The following is a 26,444-nucleotide window of genomic DNA, read 5'->3' on the forward strand; positions in this document are numbered from 1 at the left end:
GTGGTGTATAAATGAGGATGGATGAGCCCAGGACTTGCTCACTGCAAGGTAAGAATGTGAGAATTTGCTGCTCATGGTACTCTGCTCAGCTGCCCCTGCTCACCAGCTGCCCAAATGGAGTAGCAGTGAAAATATTTTGTGAAAACTTGCTTCTTGATGCTACCAGATTTGAATCGAAGTCTGTCTGTGCTGTTGTTTGCAGCAGAGATGATGTTATATGTATGTTCAGTATTTGAACTGAACTTCCACTCTTAGTTGCCTTCCCAAAATATTATCTGCTTTACTCAATGTTTTGGGAAAAAAACAGGTGGTCTTCTAACACTGCAATCTCTTGGTTGTCTGAATGTGCTGTTTTAGCAACAAAATGCAATTTTTATCATTTTATACACTTTATCTACTTGAATTGAGTGCAATATTTATCTTTGTGTTTTATAGAGAGTGGCCTCTGAAACTAGAAAAATTAATTGTAACTGGTATTATTGATATTTTTATAAAACAAAAGGTGGATGCCAATGAATCAGTGAGTGGTTCAATGTGACACAGGCTCTGTGATTGAAAGTGATGTCCAAAACCTGAAACTATAATTGCTACAGTGAAGTCAACCTCTGTGCATCTCTTTTGAGGCAGAAACCATTAAGTACTTCAAAATGCTTCCAATTATGATGCCACAGGCAATTTTAACTTCAGCATTTCCAATATCCCAAGTCAAACCTTGGAATTTTCCTCTAATCTTCAGAAAGGTATGGAGACAGTCTGCCATGAGAAATGAATTCTGAGGTATTCCCAACCCTCCAAAAGGGAGAAACACATCAGGCACATCAGTTCAGGCACTTTTTAATCATGTTAATCACCTAGTACATTTGGCATTTTCCTAAGGCTAAAAAATATCACAATATGGTTCATCTTATATTTTAGGATACAGAGAAATTGCAGAAATTTAATCAACTTGAAAAACAGATACTTCATTATCTCCATGCTCTGAGGTGCCTGAAAGGCCATTCTTTAGAATTCACAGATTGTGAGACGGTACATATTGCATTTTTTGTCATTCCAGGTGCCATCAGTGTACATCTCCACACATTTCTCATCCCCTTTGCCATTAGGCTCATGCTGGTGCCAGTTGCTATAACTCAGAGGCAGGCCATTTACAGACTTAACCTGACCTGAAGTCTCCTCCTTTCTAATGCCCAAGTAAGCATATTGGTTATACTGTTTCACAAGGTCCATAATGGCTTTATTCTCCTCCTCATTCCTGGGAGCTGCAAGAGTTCCTCCAGCCTCTTCACAGGATTGTAGTGCAGATGCAAAGTCAGCTTTCTTCCCGTTGCTAGCAAGTATTTTCTCTCCTACTTTTCTTATTTTCCCATTCAAAGCAAGCACTGAAACATGAAAAGAGTTAGCTTTGTAGATTTTCTACGGCATACTGATGTAAAAGCAAAGAAAGTGAAATCAAGAGATGAAAACTAAAAGTGCTACAAGGAACAGAGGGAAAAACTGAGCTAAAGACGAAGAGAAATAAAGATCTTTAATTTTACTCATTCACTAACTGTTCACTAAATATATTTTGCTGCTTGTGACCACCTGTCCTTGTCTTCAAGAAAAGAAGGTACCACCAACATCTGCTAAATATCAGCCCTGTTATATTTTGTGTACTTTCTAAAGATCAGTGCGCTACAGATTTGAGCAAGGGAAACAGAAAAATGATAATTGTTTTGTGAATCCCTTTTCATTACAAAACAACTTACCACCTTTAACAATCTGGTTGCTGATAGATAAAAGTGGTACAAGACTGAGTTTCCATGAGTCATGTGGAGCGTGCAATATCAAGTAGTCAGAATATTTTTAAAAATAAATCAAATTTGAATAAACGTGCACTGTGATTGCCAAGAGGAATCTGCTTCTCTCCAGGGAAACCAGAATCCTGGCTTCCCCTGCTTTGAGTAAGAAAGTGGAGTTTTGGAGTGTAGTACCCATTCCAAATGCAGTTTCTTTCCTGCAAGTCGTGATTCTGTAACTAACTTTGCCTATTGCACTTAAAATTGATTGTGAGCTGAAAAAGAAACCAGGGGAAGAATTACCAGCCTCAAGTTGGAAAAGTCGGTGTTTCAGGTTTGCTAAAGCATTGTGGTTGCTGGCCAGAGAATCAGGCAGACCTATACAGATAAAAACAAAAGTTATACAGTTATACTAGGCTGTGCTGCTAGGAACAATCCCCTGGATAAAATCAATTACTTTCCAGAACTAACTCGCAAAAGTATTTTTAACATTAACAAGTGTAAAATAAATATTTTCCCAGTATTTCTTCACATTGTTGTTAATTTAGATTAAAGAAAACTAACAAAAACATCCAATCCTCTGAAATGCTGATAATTGCCCTCTTTCGAAAAGAAACTGAAAGGTTGAAAAAAGAAGCTTCACAGGTTGAAGCCTTTCGCTAGTTATATCTGTGAAACTGGCTTTGCCAAAGAGAGGTTTCATTCTATTAATTGGTAGTGAACAGGCACTAGGGATCCTTTGAGGAAGAAACAGTTTCTATGGCACCGTGTGGTTTTCTTTTTAAAGTGCTGGTTGTAAGCTTTGTGTTGGTCTTGCTTTAATGGGAGCTATAAACAGTGGTAGTGGAAGGTTTCTGGATAGTGTGGAATACATCCAGCACTGCTTGCTAAAGATGGGAACCCACTGTAAAGGGAGACTATTTTCTATTTTTCATTCCACTTTCCACAGGTAACAGAGGTCCTACATGTAGAATAAAGTCACTGATGTACTCCCATGATCACAATCCACAATTCACAGCTGAAACTAAGAGCAATGTAGAAGCACAAAAGGCTGCTGCATCCCTGAGCTGTAACATTGCAGCTCTTACTGCACTTCACAATCCATTACAGAAACCCCATATGTGACCTAATCCAAGGAGTCTGGCAATAATTCTGATTGTGCTTTAGCCTTGCCAGCAGACCTGGAGAAAGCATTTCTACATATATATAAAATATTTATATGTTAGTGTTTCTTCCCTCAGAAGAAAGAGGAGACCTGTTTTTAGAAAAAAAAATAAACTGCCCTTTTCCTGCATTCTCTTTTTCTTCCTGTGCTTAACCCATCTGCTTCCTTGAGAGCACATGTCCTTCTGCATTATCTGTGCTAGTCATGCAGCCTTTGTGATGTGGATCTCCTGCAAAAGAGGCAAGTTTGCTCACCTTTCACACCATCCCTTCCAGGGACACCAGGTAGCCCAGAAATTTCTGGACATTTGCTCAATGCATGGCAAGTCACTGACAAAGAAGCCAGTGCTATGAGGATGTAGGATGAGTAAGACAACATGATTTCTCAGGCCAGCTGAAAAAAAAAACAACCCACACATTTGTCAGGCAATGATTCTGTAAGAAATTGTAGGCATTGGTTTACACAGCTGCATGCTCTCTCCCATCATCCCTTCTTGAAATTTACATTATTTCCTTGTTTAAATAAAGTTTATATTTCAGGTGTAAGAGATTTCCCAGATGTATTTTGCAACTATGGTGTACTCTTTATGCACAGAACTCTTTCTAGACTGATAAACTTGGGGTAGTGAAGATAAATTATCCCTTTCACTGTCACTGACTATTTGTTGGATTAATCCTTGAGAAATGATAGGCTCAGAGGTAATTGATCACTCTTAGGCATTAGCTGTCTGCAAGGACTGTAATCACTCAATGATGCATAGGATATGAACCTGAAAGGCAAATCTCTTACAGGGCTTCTGGTAATGTTTGGGAGCTTGTTAAAGCACAACACTATCTAAGCACATTTATTTGGCATAAACTGATACTGTTTTACACGTGTGCAAAACTTTATAGCTCAATTGACATTCCTATCCTGCTTTGAACAAAATTACACAAGCTTGAAAATGTCAGTTAATCTTGTAGAAAATGCATTTTTGCTGGTTGGCAATGGGCTTATTCGTCTTATTTTATCCCTACAGATAAAACAGTAACTAGGGTTATAATCTTAGTGCTGAGCTATTGTGACTAAAAAGCATTTTAAAACTGTACATTGTGGGTTTACAGCAGATTGAATGGATGTGCTATGCAGCTGTGAAACCTGAAGGACTGTAAGATACTATGGCATAGAAATATCCAGTTATTGACATAATTCAGTTAAACTAACAGGAGATACAAAGAAAGGTTCAAGATGCTTGAATGGATATTTATTTCCAATGGGGTGATGCTCGTGGGTTGACTTACACAATTAATGTGCATTACTTTATTTTTTTATTTGCACAAATCAAAGAGGATCCTGTACCTGTTCTCTCTTAAAAGAAACTTACATCTTTTTTTAAAAAAAAATCAGCATTTACCCATCTAAATCTAGATCCACTTAAAATTTAAAATAAAAACTTGGCTTGAATGCTGTAAGATTATTAACACCTAGGCTCATCAAACTATAACAAGGTATTTGCTATTACATTTCAAAGTATATAAGCCAAGCAGAATAAAAATATCAGTCTAGTGTCATTTACTAAGCGAGGTGAGCTTTTAAAAGAAAAAGCATTGTTTATATCTTCCATATGATCATCACCAGGTACATGTTGTAATTGCATTTCCTTATCTCAAGGATGTCAGTATTCCTAGCCACCTAAGGTAGGTTTCTGTTAGGGCCTTGAATAACCTTCTCTCTCTGAGTCACTGGCCAGTGTTTCCAGAGGTGTCTCCTGGCCTTCAGTAAAGGGCAAACAATTGCTTTTTTCACTGTTATAGAAGACTTTTGAGATTATTTTTAATCTGCATCAACACCAACTTGTTTTTCTAGGGGAATGTCTCATCAACCTCAATCTGATGTGACATACCCTTGAATATACAAATATTCAATTATGTCATAAATTTGCAGCAAATAGGACCTGTTTAACTAATAGCAGTATGGTCAAGAATTTGCACTTTAAAGAATGCAAAACCAAATCCACCTGAGAACACATGTGCAGTATTAAAGGTGCTGTTGAGTTTAGTTTGTTGAATTTGAAGCATCTCAGTTGTTTACCCTTCATTGCAGGCCAGCAGACACCTCTGGAAACACTGGCCAGTGACTCAGAGAAAGATTATTCAAGACCCTAACAGAAACCTACCTTAGGTGGTGAGGAATACTTACATCCTTGAGATAAGGAAATGCAATTACAACATGTACCCTTTGCCTGGTGATGATCATTCAGGGAATTACATTTGAATGGACTACTGCATCCAGTTCATAATTGGATCATTATGATGCAGAGTCAGACTCCTGATCAGTTATATGGCAAAATTGAAAAAACACAGCCCTTCAGTTTTAATGACCTTCATCAGTCATTACTATCTAGTGTCCTTCAGGCATCCACTTATCTACTAAAATTGCTAGTATAAGCAAAGTAAAAAAATTACTAATAAAGGGAAATTTAATTTCAGAACATAAATATGACCACAGAAATCAAAAGGAACAGGTTTGCCTTCTAGATGAAATTCTTTGTGATTTATTAAAAGGAAATTCAACTTACCCTTCTGCTTCAAAATGAAATGAAAAAGCAGTTCACACAAATCCCCTTTATATAGTGTGGTGTTTGCTAAATGATATGGCTCAAGTGGAGACTGGATACTGAGGCCATGACTGAGCTTTTTCAGTTTTGCTCATATATTTGCTATGCAAACACTGAGGTCAGTTTTAAGGGTGGAGAAATTTATTTTTTTTTAACAAAATAAAGTCAAAGTTGTAGAAAATATAATCCAGAACTAACAGATAACCCCAGATGGTTAGACACAAAAGACATAAAAACGTAAAGTAACTTTCAGCAATTCTAGGTCATATTTTTAAGTTATTGTTTCATAAAAGCAAAAAATGGCAGATGACCACCAGTGGCTCTTGTAAAAGGAAAGATACGCTTGTAATTTATCTTAGGGAAGTCTGGTACATTCCAGATAGTCTGACCAAATAATCAGAATTCCAAACTTTCATCCCCTCTCTGTATCTGATGTACTTATCTTACCTTAATACAATTTTCTAGCTATGTGCTAGAATTCTCATTCTGGTCTCTCTTGAACAAGACAGCTCATCCTCTGTTGGTCAGAGATGGATCTTGGAAAAAATCTGTATATATGCACAAAATTCTCAAATGGACATAATTTTCAAGGAGAAAAAAAAAAACAAAAAACAAAACCACAAAACCCACAAAAAAACAAAAAGAAGAAACCAGAGGTTTTGCTCCTCTTGCTTCCCAGAAAGAAATATTGGGATTTTGTAACTTCCTTCTAGTTCTGATGCATTCTACTCTAGAATGTTTGATCCTAGATGGGGTTTGTTTTATAAACCTTAGCAAGTCAACACATCAGTGCCTCACCTGAGAGATAGAAATACCTCAGCTTCACAGATTTTCTGTGTTTTGTCAGTTTATACTGTGGTCTCTTAAAGATAGGATGTTTTCTATTATTCATTGGCATTTTACATAAAGTATTTGTCATCATCCCTATAACAGTGTTATAGTGTAACTCTCTCTGAATAATTCCAGCAGGATTCACAGCTGCAAGCTGACATCTTTAGCCTCCCTGCTCAGCAATTAGAGATGTTTAATACCAACTGGCTGACCTAGCCAAGATAAAATACCAAAGCAGAAGATACATTTAGGATTCCCCTTAGACACAGTGCAGGCACTTAAATCCATTTCCATTCACAACTGTGAGCCTTGTCCTCCAGTTAAAAGTGCCCAGCATGGCCCGTTCTCCATCTCAAAAACCCCCACAAATAGCAAACTGAGGATGTGGCAGGTTTCCTTCTTAGCAAATGATCAGTTAACACTCACAAATGTATGGTCTAGACAATCTATCTTCAAAGTCCTTCATCTACCAGATGGGCAGCAGAGCTCTGAATGCAGATTAATTCTTTTACACCACCAATAGAAACTATTACTCTCTGTAGTCCAGATGAGGTAGATGTAAAAAACTGGTGTTGAGTGCATAAAATGTGGATTAGACAATATCTAACAGATAAAATATTTTTTTCCAATTCCTGATGCAGTTTGGAAATAGCACAGATACCAGACACTTCAGCATAGTCAAAGACACATGTAATTCTGTATCTGGATGGCAGTAGACCTCTGGGGTACATAGGAAATTTCTTCAATTCAGAATAAGATGAACTTAATGTATCCAGATATTGAGAAACAAAATTTTAAATTACGAGGTGTCTAAGTTCTTGGGAATGTTACCAGAACAAATCTCAATAGATCCAATTTCTAGGCAACTCTGCAATACCTGTAAGGGCTAGTTTTTCTGCTGCATCATTGCATATACACGCAGCTCTAATACATGAACATGGTAAGTCTCTGGAGATTTGTACTGTTTCTTCCACCTAACACAGTTTATATTATAAGAAAATTAAAGAATTGAAAACATTAAACAGGGAGATCAGTAAAGCTCCATTAGCTTATCTCTATCCATTTATTAAAGTGTGGCATGGCTTATGATCTAGGAAAACCTTATCAATTATTATATTTTGGTAAAACTTTTGAAGAAAGATACATTTGATAACAGTTGTTCTCCCATGAGTCAGATCATACTAGCACAATGGAATCTGATAAGAAATCTAAAACTTAATCCAACGTGAGAGATTACTTAATCATTAGATTTACCTTCCTTAGTTATGCAGCAGAGAATGAGGGAAAACAAACTCAAACAAGGAAGAAAGAAAATTTTTTTTCTGTAACCTAGCATCCCTGTAGACTAGCTGGGATGGGAATTCTGAAATTTGCAGGTAAACCTGTGTGGTAATGGCTGAAGGCCTTTAGCTGAGAAACACCCACAAAACTCAGCCAGGCAACTTTAATGGTTTCAGTGGACCCCAGATACTTCATGCCTCTTTCTATCATTAGGAAGAACCATAAGAATGTTAAAAATTATGTGCCAGAGTGGATTAAACCCAAACCCTGCTCAACTCTCAGCAAATGAGAACTTGGGGAGAAAATGGAATCTGATTTTTAAGATGTAGCCAAAAGGACTGCTTCTTTCTGTAACAGCTCTGCATGCTACCCTCAAAAAACTAACTGCCAAGGGGGTTTCAGAACCAGAGTGAATTTTATACATCTTTCAAGCCTCTCATTTTCAGAACACAAGGTAAACTCCTCATTTTGCTGTTTTGAAGAAAGCTGATTATGGTAACTTAGCATATCCTGATCTGTGTAAAGCTATGCCATAGTCTTTCACATAAAGTAGTGATATACAGCCGTGCTAGTTTATATTAGCAATTTGTGAGACAATAATTTAAAGTGTGTCACTGTGCCCCAAGTTCCTGGTATCGACTCTGAGCGAGTCCTTGGTACAGCATCTGTGTGGTAAGCGGGTGTGGTCAATTCTCCATGTTTACCTCTTTCAAAACAATAGCCATTTTTTATATTTGTATTCTAGTATTTCCACTCTAAGTTATTTGCTGAGCTTTAAATCATACAGAGTTAAGTGTTTATAGTTAGTTTTAAGAGGGCTTATTGGCATCAGCTTAAGACTTTATCAGAAATACAGGGCACTAAGCATATGTCACCTCTTATGTCACGAAACAATCCAGTAGGTGAAGTGTTACCTCCTCCCCTCCTACAATTGAATTTTATTGACATAAAACCAAACAAAAATATGGCAAGTTCAACAGTCCCCCATAAGAAACACTGATAAAATAGTTTGTATGCTAATTTACAGAACAGTGAGGAAGGAATTGGAGGAAAAAATGTAGACAGTGTGGCACTTAACCACACTGCTAATACTGAAAGAAAATTCTGCTGTGTGTGCCCTGGACCTTAACTTGAGGATAAACATCTTAGAGGAAGAATATGATTGCTAATGAGACCTGTTTATATTTATGAAAAAAACACATGGCATCAGAGAAATGCGGCCAGCTCAATAATACAGTTATTTTGGGGAGTGGATCCCAGGGAGATTTTTACATCTAAGTGTACACAGGTGGATGGAGAAAAAGAAGGAATAATGAATATAGATTATGACCTTCCAAGCAGAGATGAGGAACAGAGCTTGGAGCATTGGATTTTAAAAAACTGGCTTCACCAGACTGAACTGAAACTTAACCCTAACCCAAATCCCTTTTAATCTATGAATTTTCTATTCTAAGAAAAACAATTAAAACTTTGCTATCAAGAAAAGAGATGGCCAGATTTCCTTTTTTTTAAATATAGTCATGGTTCTCTCCTGCCAAAGAATCTGCAACTTAAGCCTATGTTAACAGAACTACTTGGCCTTTGCTTTCAGATTATATTGGATTCCTTCTCTCTCATATACTTGAAATAATTGATTTAAACTACAGATATCCAAGTGGTCTCTTGGGTTTTATGAAAATTGTAGGCAAGTCACTAGAGTAAAGTCATTTTGACTGGACTATTGTTTCTATGCCTTCAATTAAAAAAGGAGAAAATCAAATAGAGCACATTAAAACAAATGCCTCAAGCAGCTCTTGTTTTGACAATAACAGATTTTTAGACATAGCCTTATTCCTTCCTTTGGGCAGGACAAGTGGTCTTCTCTTCTCCCTTCCTGTTTATTTTATCCAGGTTTAGTAAAAATTTGGACCATACTATAATCAGCTTCTGTCTCGTCCTTTCATAAACAAACAGAAACCGGAAATATTTCACTCTAAATTCACAACCTAGTAATGTTTTCAAGTCTGTTTCTTACCTGTTTCAGAGCTAGAATTACTAAAGTTTAGTGATTTTATTCCTAGGATCACTGAGGAATCCTGTTTTTTTCCCTCAGATCATCAAGTCACCGTTTTTATCCTGTAGGACACATTACCAACTTGAATTTCTCCTTTCATCATCTGCACCAAGCAGCCCTCTTACAGGAATGCTACATAACAGTATGGGGCAGGATTCCTAATCTTTGTTCAACAGCACAAGGAAATGACTCACTGCAATGTCAGGCGTGTCACAGTGGAGTAAATATTGCCTTCTTCCACTGGGAACAGGGCAAAGAGTAATGCTGGAGGTGTCCTTCTGCTTTCTGTTCCCACAGAGATGAACTGGACCATTTACCTCCCACCAAAAGTGGTAATAAGAAGCAATTTATGCTTGAACAGCCACTGGCCAACATTACCTTGGAAACATATGCCTGTAATTCATATCTTGCCCTTATGAATAGCCACCTGGCTCTTGTTATCAATTTAAAATAATCTAACCTGCTGATAGAAAAAAAAAAAAATTGCCAAGCTCTTATTATGTTGTTATTGCTGGGAAATGTCTGTGTAATGTCTCTTTGACAAATGTTAGAACATGTGTATCCAAAAGCATTGTCAATGTTTTATCTGCAATTGAAATTCAAAGTCCTTGGGAGAAACTTGTTGTTGAAAACACATGGCAGAAAATACAGAGTAGCAAAGGAAAATAATGAACTTACCAAGCTACTGTTAAGGTCTGATGATCACAGTGAAATGAAGCTGCTTTGTATTTTACTGAAGGGACACAACCATTAATGAATTCTCAGCAAACACCCCTTATTGTGGCTTTTATTGCTGTTATGAGCTGAAAATTAAGATAACAGGTATTACAGAATTCCATTATCCATAGACTTTTTCAGAATAGTGAAGACAAAATTCTCTCTGTTTTAGCTGATCATGTTGTTGGAAGCACACAGATCTTAAAATACCAAATCTGCTTCTTTTGCACATGTTTAGATTCTAATTTGTGCAAAAGCAGGGGAGCATTTTATAGCAGACAGCTAGTAAAGTACTTCATCATTGCAGTTCCCCTGAAAAGCTGGGCTGCTGAGGCTCAGCCCTGCATCCACCCAGCTCCTGCAATCCCACGTGCTGGTCCTGTGCTTCACCCCCAGGTGCAGCTCTCAGTGCTGGGGCTCAGGCTGCAGCAGCCAGGGGTGCAGTGCTGCAGTGCTGACATGCAAAGGACAGGCTGTAAGTGCCCAAGGAAGCAGATTAATCTCCTCACCTTTGATTGATACATCTCAGCTGACTTGAAACTACATAAGGTGCAGATATTGCAAAGGCTTCAGTGCAGAAATATTCGTGGAAGGTTCCTGTAAGGGTAAACAAGAAAAGCTCTATTTAAAGCCCCTTGAAGTTTAGCTAGTAGATAAAAACAAGGAACAGATGAAGACTCAAAGAAATAGAAATAAAACAAACAGGAATGAACAGAGTTCTACACCCTCAGAATCTCTCTCAAGAGATGGGAAGATGTTGAATGTTGCTTGAGGCCAAAATGATTCAAACTGAAATCGCTTAGTAGGTTATTAAAACACAGCAGACTTAACTTGAATGACAAATCAAAGAGAATATTTAATAACTCTGAGAAATGTAATAACTATGAATGTCAACTACTTAACTAATAAAATATCATTTTGTTATTCCATGGGGGTCACCCTTTACAGCCTTTATTAGTAGCTTTATATATAAAGATTAAGCACTATTTTTGTTAGTAAGATACAAGAAACTCCACACAATTATTATTAATAATTTTAGCTACCTATTCTAGTACAAAATATACCTTTTATAGTATATGAAAGAATTATATTTATTTATAAATTACTTTTGGCACTCTTACTTGGATTTGAGGACTCATTCTGGGCAGACAGGAACACACTTGTTTCCCAGGAGTCGGAATCTACACGAGAACTCTTCAAACATGCTTATTTTTTTCAAGTCTCATTATTTGTCTGCCTTACCAGAACATCTCAGAACATTTCTAGACCAAGCTAGGAAACAGGTTTTCCCCAGCTGTGCCTGTGCTCAGCCCTGTGCACAGCCCAGGCTGCTGGGTACAATGGAGTGCCTCTTTCACAGGGTCAGACCATTGCATTGTTCCCATGACCATCCACTAAAGCTGAAGTGATTTTAAGTATTAGTTCATAAAATTTAGTTTTCAAAACCTGGAGAACAACTATGCTCCTGTTTTGGTACCTGTATCACCATGCCAGTAGTACATTGCATTTCTCTAGCATCTATCTTCCCACACAAATGGGGCCCAACTGTTTAATCACTGCCACCTTTTTTTTTTTTTTTGCCTTTCCTGAGGAACATACTTCATGACTGTTACAGAGATAAAAGATGTAAACTATTATATTTTGAACAACTGACACAGTTTGCCAGAATCAACACCAAATTCAGAACTATTTTGGGAGTATTTTTCAAAAATAAACCTTAGGACTGCAGCATTCAAAACCACTGGAGAGCTTCCAGTAACTTAAGAGAAAGACTAATATACAATTTTCAGTGAAGTCAAATACATAATACACTACAGCACTGCAGATACATTTGAAATATGTCTTAAATAGCTTTTATAACTGCTATTGTGTGAGGAGCTGAAAACTTTTCTTGCCATCCAGTCCTGCCATATTGCTGCCAACACTTAATGCCCTCTTATTAAAAATACAGGTTTTACTTTATGATAGAATTTAAAACATGATGTTATAAAGAAATTAATATTTTCACTTTGTTGGTAGAACTTTTCCATTGAAAGGCTTTTAACTTTTTTTCACCATTAGTCATGAAAGCTAGAAATGCACTTCACTCATAAAAATGACAGATGAGATTCCCCCGCTTGAAGCTAAATACCATGTAGTAGAAAATAACAGCCCATAGAGGACAATCAGAGGCTGCAAGATAATATTTGCTCCACTAGTTTTTGATGCATAAATAAAAGCTCCACTTAACAGGCTTAGGAAGTACCAGAAATACTCCCCTTTTTCCATTTTAGCTGCAGCTCTAGAATAAAAAGGTAAAGAAGTAAAAGGATCTTAAAAGTACATATTTTCCTCCTGTCTTTCTGTGAATATGTATGGTTGCTTAGGCAGGGTGAGGAGGGTGTAAGGGGCTGGAGAAGTTAATAGCTTGTGATCTGTAGGCAATGTAGTGCTGGTCAAACCACTTCTGAATGGGACACCTTCACACAGGTGTCATTGGACACGTCAAGTGCAAGACAGGAGATAATCAAGAGAGTTACTAATGTAGACAAGATGATTTTGCTGAAGAGGTTTCAGGAGTTCCAACTAAATTTGGTGAAACATTGTGTCCATCTCAGCTAAAGAAGCTTGCATGGTTTAGCTTCTCTTACATAAAAAGAAAACTTTGAATTATAAATGTGCTTGGGTATAATTCTTGGGGCAGGATGGAAATTTGCATAAAACCTTTTTTTCTACATAGCTGAAGCACAAGGCAAAGGTGGCCAAGTGTTGTAGCACAACCATGCAGGTGGGAAGAAAGGGAAAAGATTCTGTTCAGGATCCTCCCAGGTAAGATCAGAAAGCCTGATGAGGAGAGGTACCATGAAACCCTGCAATTCAGGCTGCTGCACTGCTGAGCAGGTGCAGGTTTGCATGAATCCCAACGCAATCTGACTGAAATCAGACACCTAAACCTGGGTCGACTGCTGCTCTCACATTCTGTGTATTTAGTCCGGCTTCTTAGAATTTTATCTGAATTGAAACACCCTGGAAGAGGATACCAACCATTTGTAGAGTCTTCCTCCCACTGCAAACATGCCAGAAGTTTCTTGCAGGATGCACACACAGGCTCAGCTCTGAGGGACAAGCTGTGCCACCAGCTGAAGTCATAAACAAACCAGAGCTCACAGAAAGCCAGGAAAGAGCTCTTACAACTGTCTACCCTGAAGCACTGATCTAAACAGCTCAAGCTACTGATGTCTGAATCTTCACTGGGGTCACAGGCCATAAAAAGAGATTTTAACTGCAGGTGCCCCAGGAAAAAGTCATTTGTGCTAGAGAGAGCACAGAGCATCCAGTCATGCTGCTAGTGTTGAGGGGTTCAGCAGAGCTTAAAGAAACACAAGGCTGTGCCTAGGTTTCCAGGCAATCTTGCATTGTTTATTCCCCTGAGCATTTTTGGCCAAACTGGAACCCAGAATCATTTTTCACTCCTTAGGTCTCCTGCTGTCAAGCAACAGAGCAGAGCCATTTGGTAGTGCTAAAGTCACAGAGCCTGAATAAAACGTCTCCTCTGCATGTTTAAACTGAAGAGTTTCCTTCACAACAGGGAATGGGCCACAGCAAAGAACACACTTCTCCTCTGCTCTAATAGTCCATTAACCCCCTGCTCCCCCATATTTATGTGTTATAAGTAAAAAACAAACCAGTAAGTATGAGTTGCTACTGACTGAATGGTTTCCTGTTTGCACCTTGTACTTCCCACTAAAAATTGCCACTTGAAAACTAAAGAGAATGAAAAGAGCCTTTCAATGATTGTGCTTTTTCAGATGTGACAGGAAAGCTCCTCCTGAGCATGCACTTAACCTGAAATTGTGTTTTAGAAAGATAAACCCAGCAGCTGATTAACAAATGCTGCTTTCATCCTGAATTACTTATAAACTCTGTGGAGGTCATATTAGCACCATATGAGTTGGTTCTAATCAGGGATATAGCAGCAAATAAGAGATTAGTTTATAATTAATGCAAAATTAAGTGGTCATTAGGAATGTTGCTTTAAGCCTCCTGTAAGACAATAGACCAAATTTCAAACTCTTCTCTCTTAGCATCTACTGAAGAAAGGTATTCCTCAAGGAAGAAAAGGTGTCCCTAACATAAATGACTAAAAAAGTCAGAACTTAGGGCACATCTGATAACACCTTGCTGAATTTTAAAGTTTCAAGTAATATGATGTAGTAAGAGCTCATTTTCTATCTCTAGGTGTGGTTCCTGCCCTGTGGACTTTTGTCCAGCCTGAGATCAGCCTGCTCCTACATAATGCTCTTCCAGGCTGTGAGATTGCAGCATCACTGCTCTGCTCCTCTGAGCACTGCTTCAGGACAGGAGAGTTCCCAGACTCACAGAGCTGCACCTGCCCAGCTGCTTTTCCAGGGCAGCTCCAGCAGAGAGGGATTTTCACCAGTAAAAAAGAGCAGTTTGATTTCCTCAAAAGAAAGGGGAGCTGGCAGCTTCCCTTCTGCACAGGACGTGTTAGAGCTGGGGGAGCATTTCCCATGGGATGGTTCACACCAGGGTAAGCCTACAGGACAGGAAATGCTGGGGAAAGGAGAAGTGACACCAGAAGGAACCTAAGAGCTTAAGGACTGGGAGTTTATTCCAAAAGTGCAGCTCAGATTTTCTATAGACCCAATCCTTGCTGGGGCCAAATATGCCTTTCCTGTACACAACCTGGTTTAAAAAGTTAATTATCTGATAACTTTGGGCCATAGGAAACTGAGCATGCATAGGAATGTTTTCTCATTCTGCTTTTGCAAATTTCCAATGTGTTTAGCACAAAAGTACTTTTGCACTTACCTGGAAACCAGTTTGTGGTTTGTATAGATCCCATTTGAATGAAGCACAGTTATCTCTGAAAATAAACATTAACTTAAGGTTACAAGAAGCTTCATAAATTTCTCAGCTCTATTGGAGATATGCTGGGGAAAATAATGTAAAAATTAGTCCAGATCATGCTTCAAAGCTGAACTCTTGAGAAAGTGGTTGATATGGCATCAGCAATAGTATTTCTAAGAAAAAAAAAAAAACATTTGAAAGAAAACAACCATTAATATCTTCAAAACTCCAGGTATTTTTTCTTAAGTCAGTAGTTTAGTCATTGCACCCTACAGGCTAATGCACTGAGGTAAAACATGTCACTGCTCTTAGTTGAGCTCCAGATGAAATGGTCTCAAAACATTTCACAGTGTTTTTTTTGTCTCAAAATAGACTTACATAATCATTCCAAATGAATGCATTGGAGGCTGAATTATTTCTGATCCCTAAACCCAAATACATCTTTTAAATATTGCACCATTTCCTATATTTTTAGGTAATAAATATTGATTAAAAGTTTCCAGACAAAATTTTAAACGTTCTGTTTTTCGTAGCTGCAAGACACCAATTAATGCAGAAAAAGAATGCAGTTCACTTAAGAACTGCAAAGATACTTTGCCAGTAATGACAAGGAGGGCATGAAGCAGATCAATAGATAAATCATACTCTGGAAAATTCATATCCTTTCCCAATTTTAGTAATTGCTTCTTTGCTGTACCTGTATAACCTAGTGCAGAGAAAATAAATGTCATTACTTATAAAGGTAGACAGGGAATTAGGCAATGAAAATAACAGCTATAAAACAGATGAGCTGGGCATCAAATACTCCTCTGTACAGACACATTTCTATGTTCCCATGGGTCCATAACTGGCCACTGTATCCACAATCCTTCTCTCCTTAGAGGCACTTAGCTTAGTCTTAAACTAAGTGGAAGACAAATTGAAAATCTTCTCCTCCATGGTTAAATACTTATAGCCTTCAATGGAAACATTTTTCTTAATTGTCAGATTTGTAGTACTGGGCTTTGTTGTCACGATATTCACCCATTCCTAGCTAATTGTGCTTTTGTAGTTCACTTGAGGTGAAAGAAGCTCCCATCAAGAAAATAATAAAGGCTTATAGGATCACTTCTCTCCCATTAAGGACCTATCACAAACAGGGACTTTTGCTTTTTTTTTTCTCCTGCATGAGCTAAATTCCACTTGGAGAACATTTCAGCAGCAGACTTTAGTATTTAATTTATGAAAAAAAAAAAATCTGCTTTCCACTGCATCTAAATCTTGATTTATATCTCCTGTAACTCAGCTGATGCCTATAGATTCATCCTGTTCTCTTCTTGTGATTTTCTACTGCACACAAAGCAACTGCCTGACTGGTTTACCGTTTTACTCCTCTTTGTAGTTATAGCACAATTCATTTTCCAATCACATTGGAAGAGCTGCATGAAAATAGCTGAAACTTCAAAAAAGAAATTATTTCCATGTCAGTAGCTACCGCAGTGGACTTCTGTACTCAGAAGATAAATACCACTCTAGGTTCTAAGTGGTATTATCAGTCAATTTTAGAACTAGAATAAAAGTGCCTCAGGAGCAAAGGCATCACTAAATACTGAAGAAACATAGGACTGTATGCATTGTCCATTATTTACATCATAAAAGAATGTATCAGAAGCTACATTTAGAGAGTAATCTCTCCAAGTTTACAGCTCAGCTCGAAGATGGAATAGAGACAAATATTTCATTTATTTCACGATTATTAACAAATGCTTCTCTCATGCTGTATTTATGATGAACTCAGGCAGAAAGAACCACCAGCCTGCTGAGCATGCCATAATTTCTTACTCTTAAATCACTAGGATAAACATATTTTAATACATAATGATTGAAAATATGAAATCTGTATTTTCCTAGGAGATTCAAAACTGAATGCCAAAGAGAGAACAATTATAAATACACCCTGTTTTGGGTATTCCAGGCCCCATTTACGGGCACAGCACAAGCACATCCATCATTTTACCAGGCCGAAAAGCAAACTTACCTTTACCTTGGCTTTTTGACTACAGAGTCTCCAAAACCTGTGCTTTTGTTTCCAAGGCAATTGTCTCTGCAAGTCATCAGTTACTACAAGTGGGACTTAAAGCTGTTATTAAATAATTTAAACTAAAATGACTGCACAGCACCTGTCTCCAATATGCTCAGCTCTCCTGTAATCTGATGCCACGTGAAAGAGATATTTGGTTTCCAGAGCAGAAATCACAGGTCACACTGCAGATTTGTCAGGGAATTTGTCCAACTGGGAGTGCCTTATCCCTGACCAGAGCGAACACCTGGATAGGCTTTGACTTCTCAGAGCTGCCAGAGTCATCTTCTGTTCAGAGGGAAAAGCCCAGTTCTCCAAGGCAAAACACACACGTGAACATTTTAAAATTAATTAAAGTTGGAGCAAAAAACACATGAAAGGCAAAGAATGAGAGAAGAAAAGGTGCTGTTTATAATATGAGATAGAGGGCTTGGTATTTCACCCACAGAAAACAACAAGCTAGTGACTCATTCCAGACACTTTCTTCCTCCAGTTCTGTTGGGCAACTCATCTCCTATGTAACAGATGGTTTCTTTTTCTGCTTCTCACACTTCTGGAAGTCACACCTTTCCTGAAGTGGTGCTATAGGAATACCAGACACAAACACAAATATTTTTTTGAGACTATACTGGAAGTTTGAAAACCAGACTATAGAAACATGAGAAATTTATTTCTTACTTCTATATTCTACTTTTATTCCTCTCTCTCCTGGTGCTTCTAAAGTTCCCTTTATTCCTGAAGGTCTCACTTTTCCAGAAAAACTCTATAGGTCTCTCAATTCTTCTAGAATTTAGCTTTAAAAATTGTTCAAATGCTTCCTAATTTTTTCTCCCACTATGCTTTCTTAGTGGTTTAAGAGAGCACCAAACACTGACTACTTCTCCCTTGCTCTTACACTTGCCCACCCCCAAGAAAATAAAAACACCTCATGAATATTGAATTATTCCCATATTCATTTGCATTACTTTGATAAAAAAGCCTTTACTACCCCTACATGTGGTGCTGAAAATACACTGAAATACGTCTCCTCACACTGTTCCAGAGGTATACATTCTCTTAAACCAGAAAGCCAATTTTGTTCAGCTGTAATCCAATCACATATCACAGTATATGATATAGAAAATGAGCTAAATCACAACATTATTAAGGATTCCTCTCTGGAGTAGTTTGTTGAAAGATACTTTTCTTATTTCAACCATGGAATTGCAGAGGGCACACAGAGGACTTTGTGGACCAGAAGATGTCTATACAGAATATCAGTGTATGCCACTGAAATTTTCTGTCACAGTTCATATAAAGAGATAATGTTGAGACTTTCCTTTGTGGATGGAAAGCAAGCACATCATTCCAAGGTGGGTGGTTTACACATGATAACACAGATGTGACACGGTAAGAAAATATACAATTTCATACGTACTTATTAAGAGTTGGGCAGAAATTGATTTGGGAGAGAGTGTGACTTGGTTCTGCCACATGACAAAGCATTTTGGATCCATTTGCTGTTTGCAGAGCATGAAAGAAGTTACCTGACAAATCACACCTTGGGGGAATTCTGCTGTTGGGGCAGAGAGCATGAAGCAATCAAGTTATGACCATCAGATTAAGAGGCAACTCTAGCAAGCATGATTTCTGGTTTTGAGAGCTGCCCCTGGAAAGAAAGAGCAGTAATAATTTAGCAGGAGATAATAGGAGGTGATTCAGAGTACAAATGGTACGATCAGATTAAAATCTCATTACATCTCTATTTTATGGGCTGCTGTGAAAATGTACAATTTTTTTTTAATTTATTAAAAGCCAAGTATCTAGAGTAGCATTATAAATGCAGAAAGCATGTTCAGCATCCTGAAATTGTGCAGAGCCTGCAAAAGGCTAGTGGGGCAGAAGAAAGGAGAGAAGTAAAAAAACAAAAGGGAAGATTGAAGGAGGCATGAAACAAGACTAAAGGATGATAAGGAGTGTCAAAATTATAGTGTTGCTAAATGGTCATGCCTCTGTACCTGTTCACCCTTTGCACCTTTGGCACCATCTCTAGCTGGTAAGACACTGGCTGCAGGAGCACTGCACTGAACTTTGGGCAGGAATAAATTGTCTTTTCAGGGTTTTCTGTACTAACTGAACTTCTTACACTTAGCAGTGAAAGCCAAGGCATTGAAAGGATGAAGAAGAATCATTGCTAAGTCCACAGATAGGTGACAAATCAGAGTAATTTAATAAATTTCTCCATTTGCATAATTCTGAGGGGTTACCTGGGAAATGCACTCCTGTCTTCAGACAAAAGGGATAGTGTCTGAATCATGTCATATAGCACCTGATTATATCTGTGCATATTGAAAAAAACAACCAAGCTTATAACAGTCTGAAAGTCTTGAGGTCTAATGAAAACACCTAATATCACAACAGCCATTAATCTCACTGCTACAAATTAATTTCAGTGTTTTGTTCATTATATGTCTAAACGTACAGCATTTATCTTCATGCCAAAAGATTCATACAATATTCCAGTTGAGGATGAATCCTCAGCAGCATATTGTGTTTCTACTGGGACTCTTCACACCTATCAGGTAATGCCTAAGCTAAAAATGATTAAGTGCTTCTCTTATTAGGATCTCCACTAGTTGCATTCACCCACACCTTAAAGGACAAAAAGTTCAAGTATGTTTGCGCAGCAATGATGTGAATGCTACCCCTATTTCTCCTTTCAGACTTTATATATTAAAAAGATACATTTCTCCTCAGTAGTACATCTCAGAGATGAGCTCCTTTTGCATTCCAAAAGATCTGCAATCCTTTGCTGCCCTCTCTGAGCAGAACAGCAGTAACAGATAGAAACATCATAAGATAAAACTCTGACAGGCTGCACCACAGTGGTTGTACTTGTTTTCAATATGAGTGTCAAATGTGAGGCAATCATACCCCATGTATTGTCTTTTATTGAAAAAGGCCCAAAATTAAACTACCACAAACATGAGCTGACAAACTTTTATAGTACATAAGCCACATACTAAAGTCAAGTGGCCCTAATTTGTCCCAGTTCTACCAGTCAAAAAAAGAATCCTTGGGAAAAACCATTTGGTTGGCAGATTTGGATAATGAGAAAAATCAAATCCAGCATGAATTCTGCTATTCACCTCAATTATTTATCTTTTTTTTAAGCTTCAGAAAAGATTTCCCACAGAGAGCAGCTTCCCCTGTCAGGTTTCATCTGATAAAGTACCATATAGAGTATAATCATTAGAATATTACTGTAAGAACATTGTAATTAGGATAAAAGCAGAGGTTAAGAAGCACCACTTTCTATATTATTCTTTGTTCTTCCTCCATTAGGCTCCCATCAAAGTCTAGAGCAATGGCACATGCTAAAATAAAATAAGAAAGGTATTTAGCTAACTACTATAACAAAATTGAATTGTGGTTTATATATCTTATCCAATTTCATGGACTCCAGACAGTTCTTAACACCCTCTAAGGATTTCCTTCTGCTGATTTTCTATACTGTGTTAATTATACAATACTAGGGAAGTTGACATTGCTGGTGTCTTCCTTGAAGGCAACAAGACAAAGCTCAAAATAAAAGAAAACTTGAAAACAAAATGTAAGCCTTCAGATAAGTTCACTCCCTGCAGGGGTTCTACCTTACACAAATCTCTGTTGGTTTTGCCAGCCAGGAGCTAAAATCTAGTTACATCCAAAGTTTTCCAGGGTGCTCCAATTGTTTATTCTAGAAGAGCCCAAGTGTCTGTTTACACTTTGGCAAAATGGTGGCAGGTTTTCCTAGCAATTAAATCACTTTCTAAGGCAACTGATGACAATTAGCACCAACAACGGCTTAGATTTAAAAAAGCAAAATGCACCAAATTTCTCACAAAAATTGAATAAATCTTAGGGAGTTGAAAAGAAAAAAAACAAAAACAAACAGGTTTTGCAATCCATACCTATAGAAGGATAGAGAATCCCATGTGGAAAATCACATTGTGTGGATTTAATTACAGTCTTCAGGTCCCAAGGCTTACACAGTTTGAGATTTCTCAGCATAGATGAGAATTAGGCTTTGAAAGGTGCCCTGAAACTTATATTTAGCTAGTTTTGAATTTAAGTCCTTTTTGAAGACAGATGTCTCTGGTAATTAATTTTTCTTCCTTAAAATATGCTTTAAGCCATGATTGACCCAATGGCAGAGAGGGGAACCTGGTGAGGCAGCAGGAAGTCCTTTTTCCAGATCTGTCCTTGGAGGTGACAGCACTTGGTCATCAGCCCAAAAGCTGAGAGAAGAGGACAGCCCTGTTGAATTAAAGTCCTAGGAAATCTGTATTTACACACAGACTACTCGGGGGCAGAATGCTCTTAGACTGTGAGCTTCCACCCTCCTGACAGTCCTCCTTGTCAGCACAGTCAAATACTCATCCCAGCAAAGGAGCTCTTCCCTTCCCAGCACCTTTACCACACTAGCACCACCAGCTGCACCACCAGCTTTGCTGCACCACCAGCTTGCCTGGCAGCCAGCACAGCAGAGTGCTGGAGGGAAGCAGTGAAATAGAAACCGGCTGAATTTTTAGCATGAGGACAAGCCTGCCAAAAGAAAAAGGTATATCCTATTTATTTCTACTAAAAGCTGTTATTTTGTGCTTTGTTTTGGAAAGAGGTTGCTCACTGGCTTATCTCTGCCTTGCACAATCCTGATGATTGCCTACCTCAGTCTTCCCACCCCTATTTACAGGGGCTGCGTGCAACATCCTGGGGGTGAGCCCTTTGCTCTTTGCCTGGCCTTGGGCAGACCTTGGCTGTGGTACAGTACAAATGAACAATTCAAGAATCAGCACAACTGCAGGCACTGATTTTTGGCTGTAAGGCTTTCTCCCTCTTTTTCAGTCAGTGGATAGAGTTTTCAGTAACCTAGGAGAGGGAAGGCTATTTGAGACCTGCTTTAGTGCAGTGACTGCCTTTACTGCAGCACAGCTGGCACTGTCCAGCTGCCCAAGGTACCACAGTGTGCACATGGAAAGTACAGTGTGTGCTTGGTAGCTCTGCAAAATTAATAACATAAAATCTAATGCTGAGGAAGAGACTTTTCAGCAATTTTGTTTGCAGAAAATCTCCTTACTAAGAGTAAGGTCTGTTAGATTTTTCCAGCTTCAAAAATTAAAGCTCTCAATCCCTGCAGCAGTGTCAGGAGGGGTTTTGTTCCCAGGATGCCATTTCTGGGGTTATTATTCTCTGTTCTAGTGGCATTGGAGAGAAAAGTTATAGGCTGTCAGGTTGCCTTGTATCTTTCCTATTCAAGAGCTAGGATAAATTTAGTGTCTGTAAAAAAATAATGAATGCATCATTTCAGAGCAGTGCTACTTGTCAGATATGATTTGGTAAAAACATTTTACTGACAACATCATTAAAAAGAGATTTGGAATTAGATATCTGTTGGGGTTTTTTTAAATAAGCTGAGATTTCTACACTGACCTTTGCTGTTTTGGCCAAGAAGCAGATGTGGAATCCATACGCTGTCAACACACGGCACTCAGGGATCAACTTGTAACCTTGTGACCCACAAAAATGTCTGGTTTGCTGTACGACTCTTGAACTTCCCTGGAGGCTGCTTGCCTGCAGAAGTATGAAGCAGACAAGATTGTCAGCAATTCCCCACCCCTAGGTTCTCACCAGGTCAAGACACTATCTTGCTGAAACATAGCTCTTCCACACCATAGAAATTGCACTAAACTCTGCCAAACCCAGAATCTTTATATGAAGAACAGCATTTACAGGACTACTATAAGTATCTGCATTGAGCAACAAATAAAAATAGTAACAGCAGGAGGCTTAGTATTCACAAAATATTAAATGTTTTTCTTAACTGGGTTTGTAATTTCTTTTCTATCTGTGCAATTCTCTATGCTTATCTCTATATCTTCTGCCAGAATTACTTGGTAGTGATTCCAAGTTTGTATACACAGCTCCTGACTATTTAGAGCCTTCTTTCTGCATACCATTCTTTTGAGGGAATGGTTTTATGTCTGTGTATTGAATATACAGTGAAACTCTGCAGATTTCCTTGGAGAAGGAAGCAGCTCAGCACAGGAGAACACCTGGCTTTTGAAGTTTCAAACCTGCCTTTGGAGCCATCAGTTTTGAGCATTCTTCAAGAGCAGCAATATCATATAGGAATAACAGAAGTGGGAGCTATACCCAATTATTTTCATCACAACATAGCAGGGTGACAGCTCCTAGACACTTGCAAAAGAATATATGGTTAAAACACTGGGTAGAAATGCACAGCTACCTCCCTGATTTGCTTTGATGTAGGACCATCAGAGTGCTTTTATTCTGAAACCAGGAGTTCACAAAGTGTTTCAAATTTTCATTGAGACAATTAGAGACAGGATTAAAGACTTTTGAAGAACAAAACTCTAGGAATAACCTTGCTTAAAAAAAAAAAAACAACTCAGAGCAGGCATTTTGGAGCATGATTTCTTAATAGGCGCTCATACAGTGAGCGTAATTAGAGCTCTTAGAAATATATAAGATGGAAGCTGTCCTGTGCAGGATCATTTTCTTGTGAATTAGTAGTGATTTATCCCTTGTGTATCCTACCACGCATCTGTGCTTCTCCACAATCAGAAGAATGGAGCAGAGCTGAACTTCTTCATCTATTTCTTTTCACTTGTCAGCCTGCCAAAGGGACTGTGCACATCAAGAGTTGCTTTCTGTTTTGTTCTCTATCCTGAAATAGCTAACCCTCATTAACGATAAAATCTTTGACTGTCCTGTGACTGCTTGGTATATTAAGAGCAAGGTTAAAGTATCAGCTTCTTATGCAGGAGTAGGGAATTTCTACAGTAGGACACACTAGAACAGTGCCACAGGAATAACACAGCTTGCAAGGCTGAGCATAATTTTGACAGAAACTGTTAGGAGGGTGAGTCCAGAAGCAAACCAGACCAAAAAACCCAAACAACCTGTTTAATTCAGAGGAAGTTCTGTTTGACATTCAAAGCTGACAATTCATGCAGGATCCCTCACTTGGGATACTTACTATTAAGAACACCTTAATAGTGGTGCTTAATAGAGTCCTTAATAGAGGAGCTATTAATAGGTCCTTAATAGAGGAGCTCCTCCTCCTCTCCTGAAAATCTGCTGTTTCCTGTCATCTGAGCTAAAAGACATTTGAGCTCTAAAAGCATCAGATTCTGAATGAAGATAAATAACATTGAAATGCTGTTCTTACCATCCCTAGTCAGCTCTTCTACTTTAATTACATTACAAAAGTTTGACTATAAAGTCAAAAAAATTCTCTCTTAAGCTTCATGGAGCTTTAAGGGATAATACCTTGCACATTTGGAATGCATCTGCATACGGGACACCCATCACTCCATAAAAGTTTTTATCCAGCACCAGGCTACTTTGCACCCAGTTTTCTGTTTGACTCCTGCAAAGAATGCATTGCTTAGTGCAACTGGAAAACTGAGCACAGTGTAAATCTTTGTATATTTATATCTTTATCCTTGAGAATAGCTATGGTTTTATCCCAGTATTAAAGGAATCAGGGAGCTAGAGAGACAGAACATCACAGGTTTTTGTCTGCTCCAGTACATCTGTGTACAAAGGTAAATTACAGTGCTTCATGATTAAACCTGAGTTTATACCTTGATATTTACTTAACTGAATCAAATAAAAATATTTTGATGCTGATACACCTGTATGATGCTGAACTGTTCAGCACTATATTGCTCTGAGCAAGAAGTGGTTAAATGTTGCCATCAAACAGTAACAAAGCACAAATAAATGCCATACAAACAAAACTCAGAACACATTATCTAATTATTGGGGTAAAGGCATCTATACACTATTGGGAAATTTCTGTCCTTCATTCAACTTGGAGGAACGCGAATATTCCCACTCTGTTCCTTTGCTTTTCCTTCATCCACTGTAAATGAAATGTAAGAGGGAACAGGTCATCTTGATGTTTAAGGACTCATAAAACACCATGGCAGATTTCCAGCTCTTCACTCCTGCTGCAACAGAAGATGCAGAATGGCAGCTTTTGCCAAAGCTGGATGAGGTATTCACATTTGACAATTGATCTGTCAAATAAATATTTCTCAAGGGTTTTCATCATTTTGCAGCAAAAATTTATGAAGCTGAAGCCTACACTAGCATGCAAGAGCTGACATTGTCATCCAGTTAAAGTATCAGAAGATGTAAACACATTTTTTTCAATTTAAGTGCATATTGAGAAAGGTTTTGTGAAGACTGAGCTGATAAGAATCCAGATAAGAATCCCATATAGATTTAGTAATACAGGGTACAGAGCTGGCTCACATTCAAGATCCTTTAATATGCACAGCAGAATTTGTGAAGCATGATGTAAATACTGAGATTACCTACCGAGGCAATGGGATCAAGGAAGCCTCTACAGTTCTTCACAATTTTTATTATGTTTCAGCAGGATTTTTCCTTTCTGCTTCTTAAAGTTAATGATTCTTGAAAAGATTCAAAGTCATTAGTAGGGTCTTCCGGACCTGCATTTCAACAGCTGATCTGAAAGTACTCCTTAGGGGAAACAACAGATGCTACCTAGGCAGGTGAAAGCACAGCCACCAATGAATAAAGCGGCCTGTAAGGGACCTCTGGTGGACAAGAACAGTGTTACATTTCTTTGCATTAACAGAGGAGTTTATCCATTTAACTAGCTTACAGCCATTCAGTTGAATGCTATCTCATATTATAGAATAATCAAAACCATTTTCCACTTGAACAAAAATAATTCGATACAAAAAGAAATGGAAATTAATACAGTTGAATCCAAAAGAACATTTCCCAGGCTGGGTGAGGTGATGGTACCTGTTGCTTCCAGCACATGCAGTGGTTGATCACAGCCACTGTATGCAATCACAAGAGCTTATATAGCTATTTCTTACAGTGCAGAATATCCCCAAGGATGTTATCCTATTCCAAGCTAGATATTTTTTTAAAGTGTTACAAACTTGGGAATTTATTTTGATCTCATGGCTTAAAGAGGCTCTCATCTCTGGGCTTTGGGACCTCTGTTTCCAGAGAGCATGTATAGTCTGACAGACCACAAAGTTTCTGCAGATCCCTCTGGGATCACAAATTCCCTTTGGTAACTG

At 38.2% G+C, this 26,444-nt stretch overlaps 1 protein-coding gene and 1 long non-coding RNA gene across 7 annotated transcripts in view; one reads left to right on the plus strand and one right to left on the minus strand.

The window, feature by feature from the left end:
- The window catches only part of LOC146767038 (uncharacterized), a 98,518-nt gene that overhangs the window by 11,191 nt on the left and 60,883 nt on the right, over positions 1–26,444 (plus strand). The window contains exon 2 of one of the 2 annotated variants that reach the window (XR_014956277.1): positions 1–48. This is a non-coding gene — a long non-coding RNA (uncharacterized LOC146767038). The other variant, XR_014956276.1, reaches the window with a different exon arrangement.
- LOC110468609 (pulmonary surfactant-associated protein A-like) lies at positions 819–25,937 on the minus strand. Of its 5 annotated transcripts, XM_085583353.1 has the most exons (11): positions 25,702–25,937; positions 24,643–24,742; positions 22,780–22,920; positions 17,287–18,976; positions 15,231–15,285; positions 10,928–11,015; positions 10,380–10,504; positions 5,984–6,084; positions 3,195–3,333; positions 2,079–2,153; positions 819–1,379 (listed from the first exon to the last, which is right to left on the minus strand). In XM_085583353.1, exons 9-11 carry the CDS (start codon positions 3,316–3,318, stop codon positions 1,003–1,005), a joined length of 576 nt encoding a protein of 191 aa, XP_085439479.1. In that variant the 5' UTR covers positions 3,319–3,333; positions 5,984–6,084; positions 10,380–10,504; positions 10,928–11,015; positions 15,231–15,285; positions 17,287–18,976; positions 22,780–22,920; positions 24,643–24,742; positions 25,702–25,937; the 3' UTR covers positions 819–1,002. The 5 variants fall into 5 exon arrangements, with proteins under 5 accessions (XP_085439479.1, XP_085439482.1, XP_085439480.1 ...); XM_085583356.1 differs by lacking the exon at positions 5,984–6,084; XM_085583354.1 differs by lacking the exons at positions 22,780–22,920; positions 24,643–24,742; positions 25,702–25,937 and having other exon boundaries at positions 17,287–19,788.

This window comes from Lonchura striata, chromosome 6 (assembly GCF_050655825.1).
Source record: "Lonchura striata isolate lonStrDom1 chromosome 6, ASM5065582v1, whole genome shotgun sequence".
NCBI classification, from domain to species: domain Eukaryota; kingdom Metazoa; phylum Chordata; class Aves; order Passeriformes; family Estrildidae; genus Lonchura; species Lonchura striata.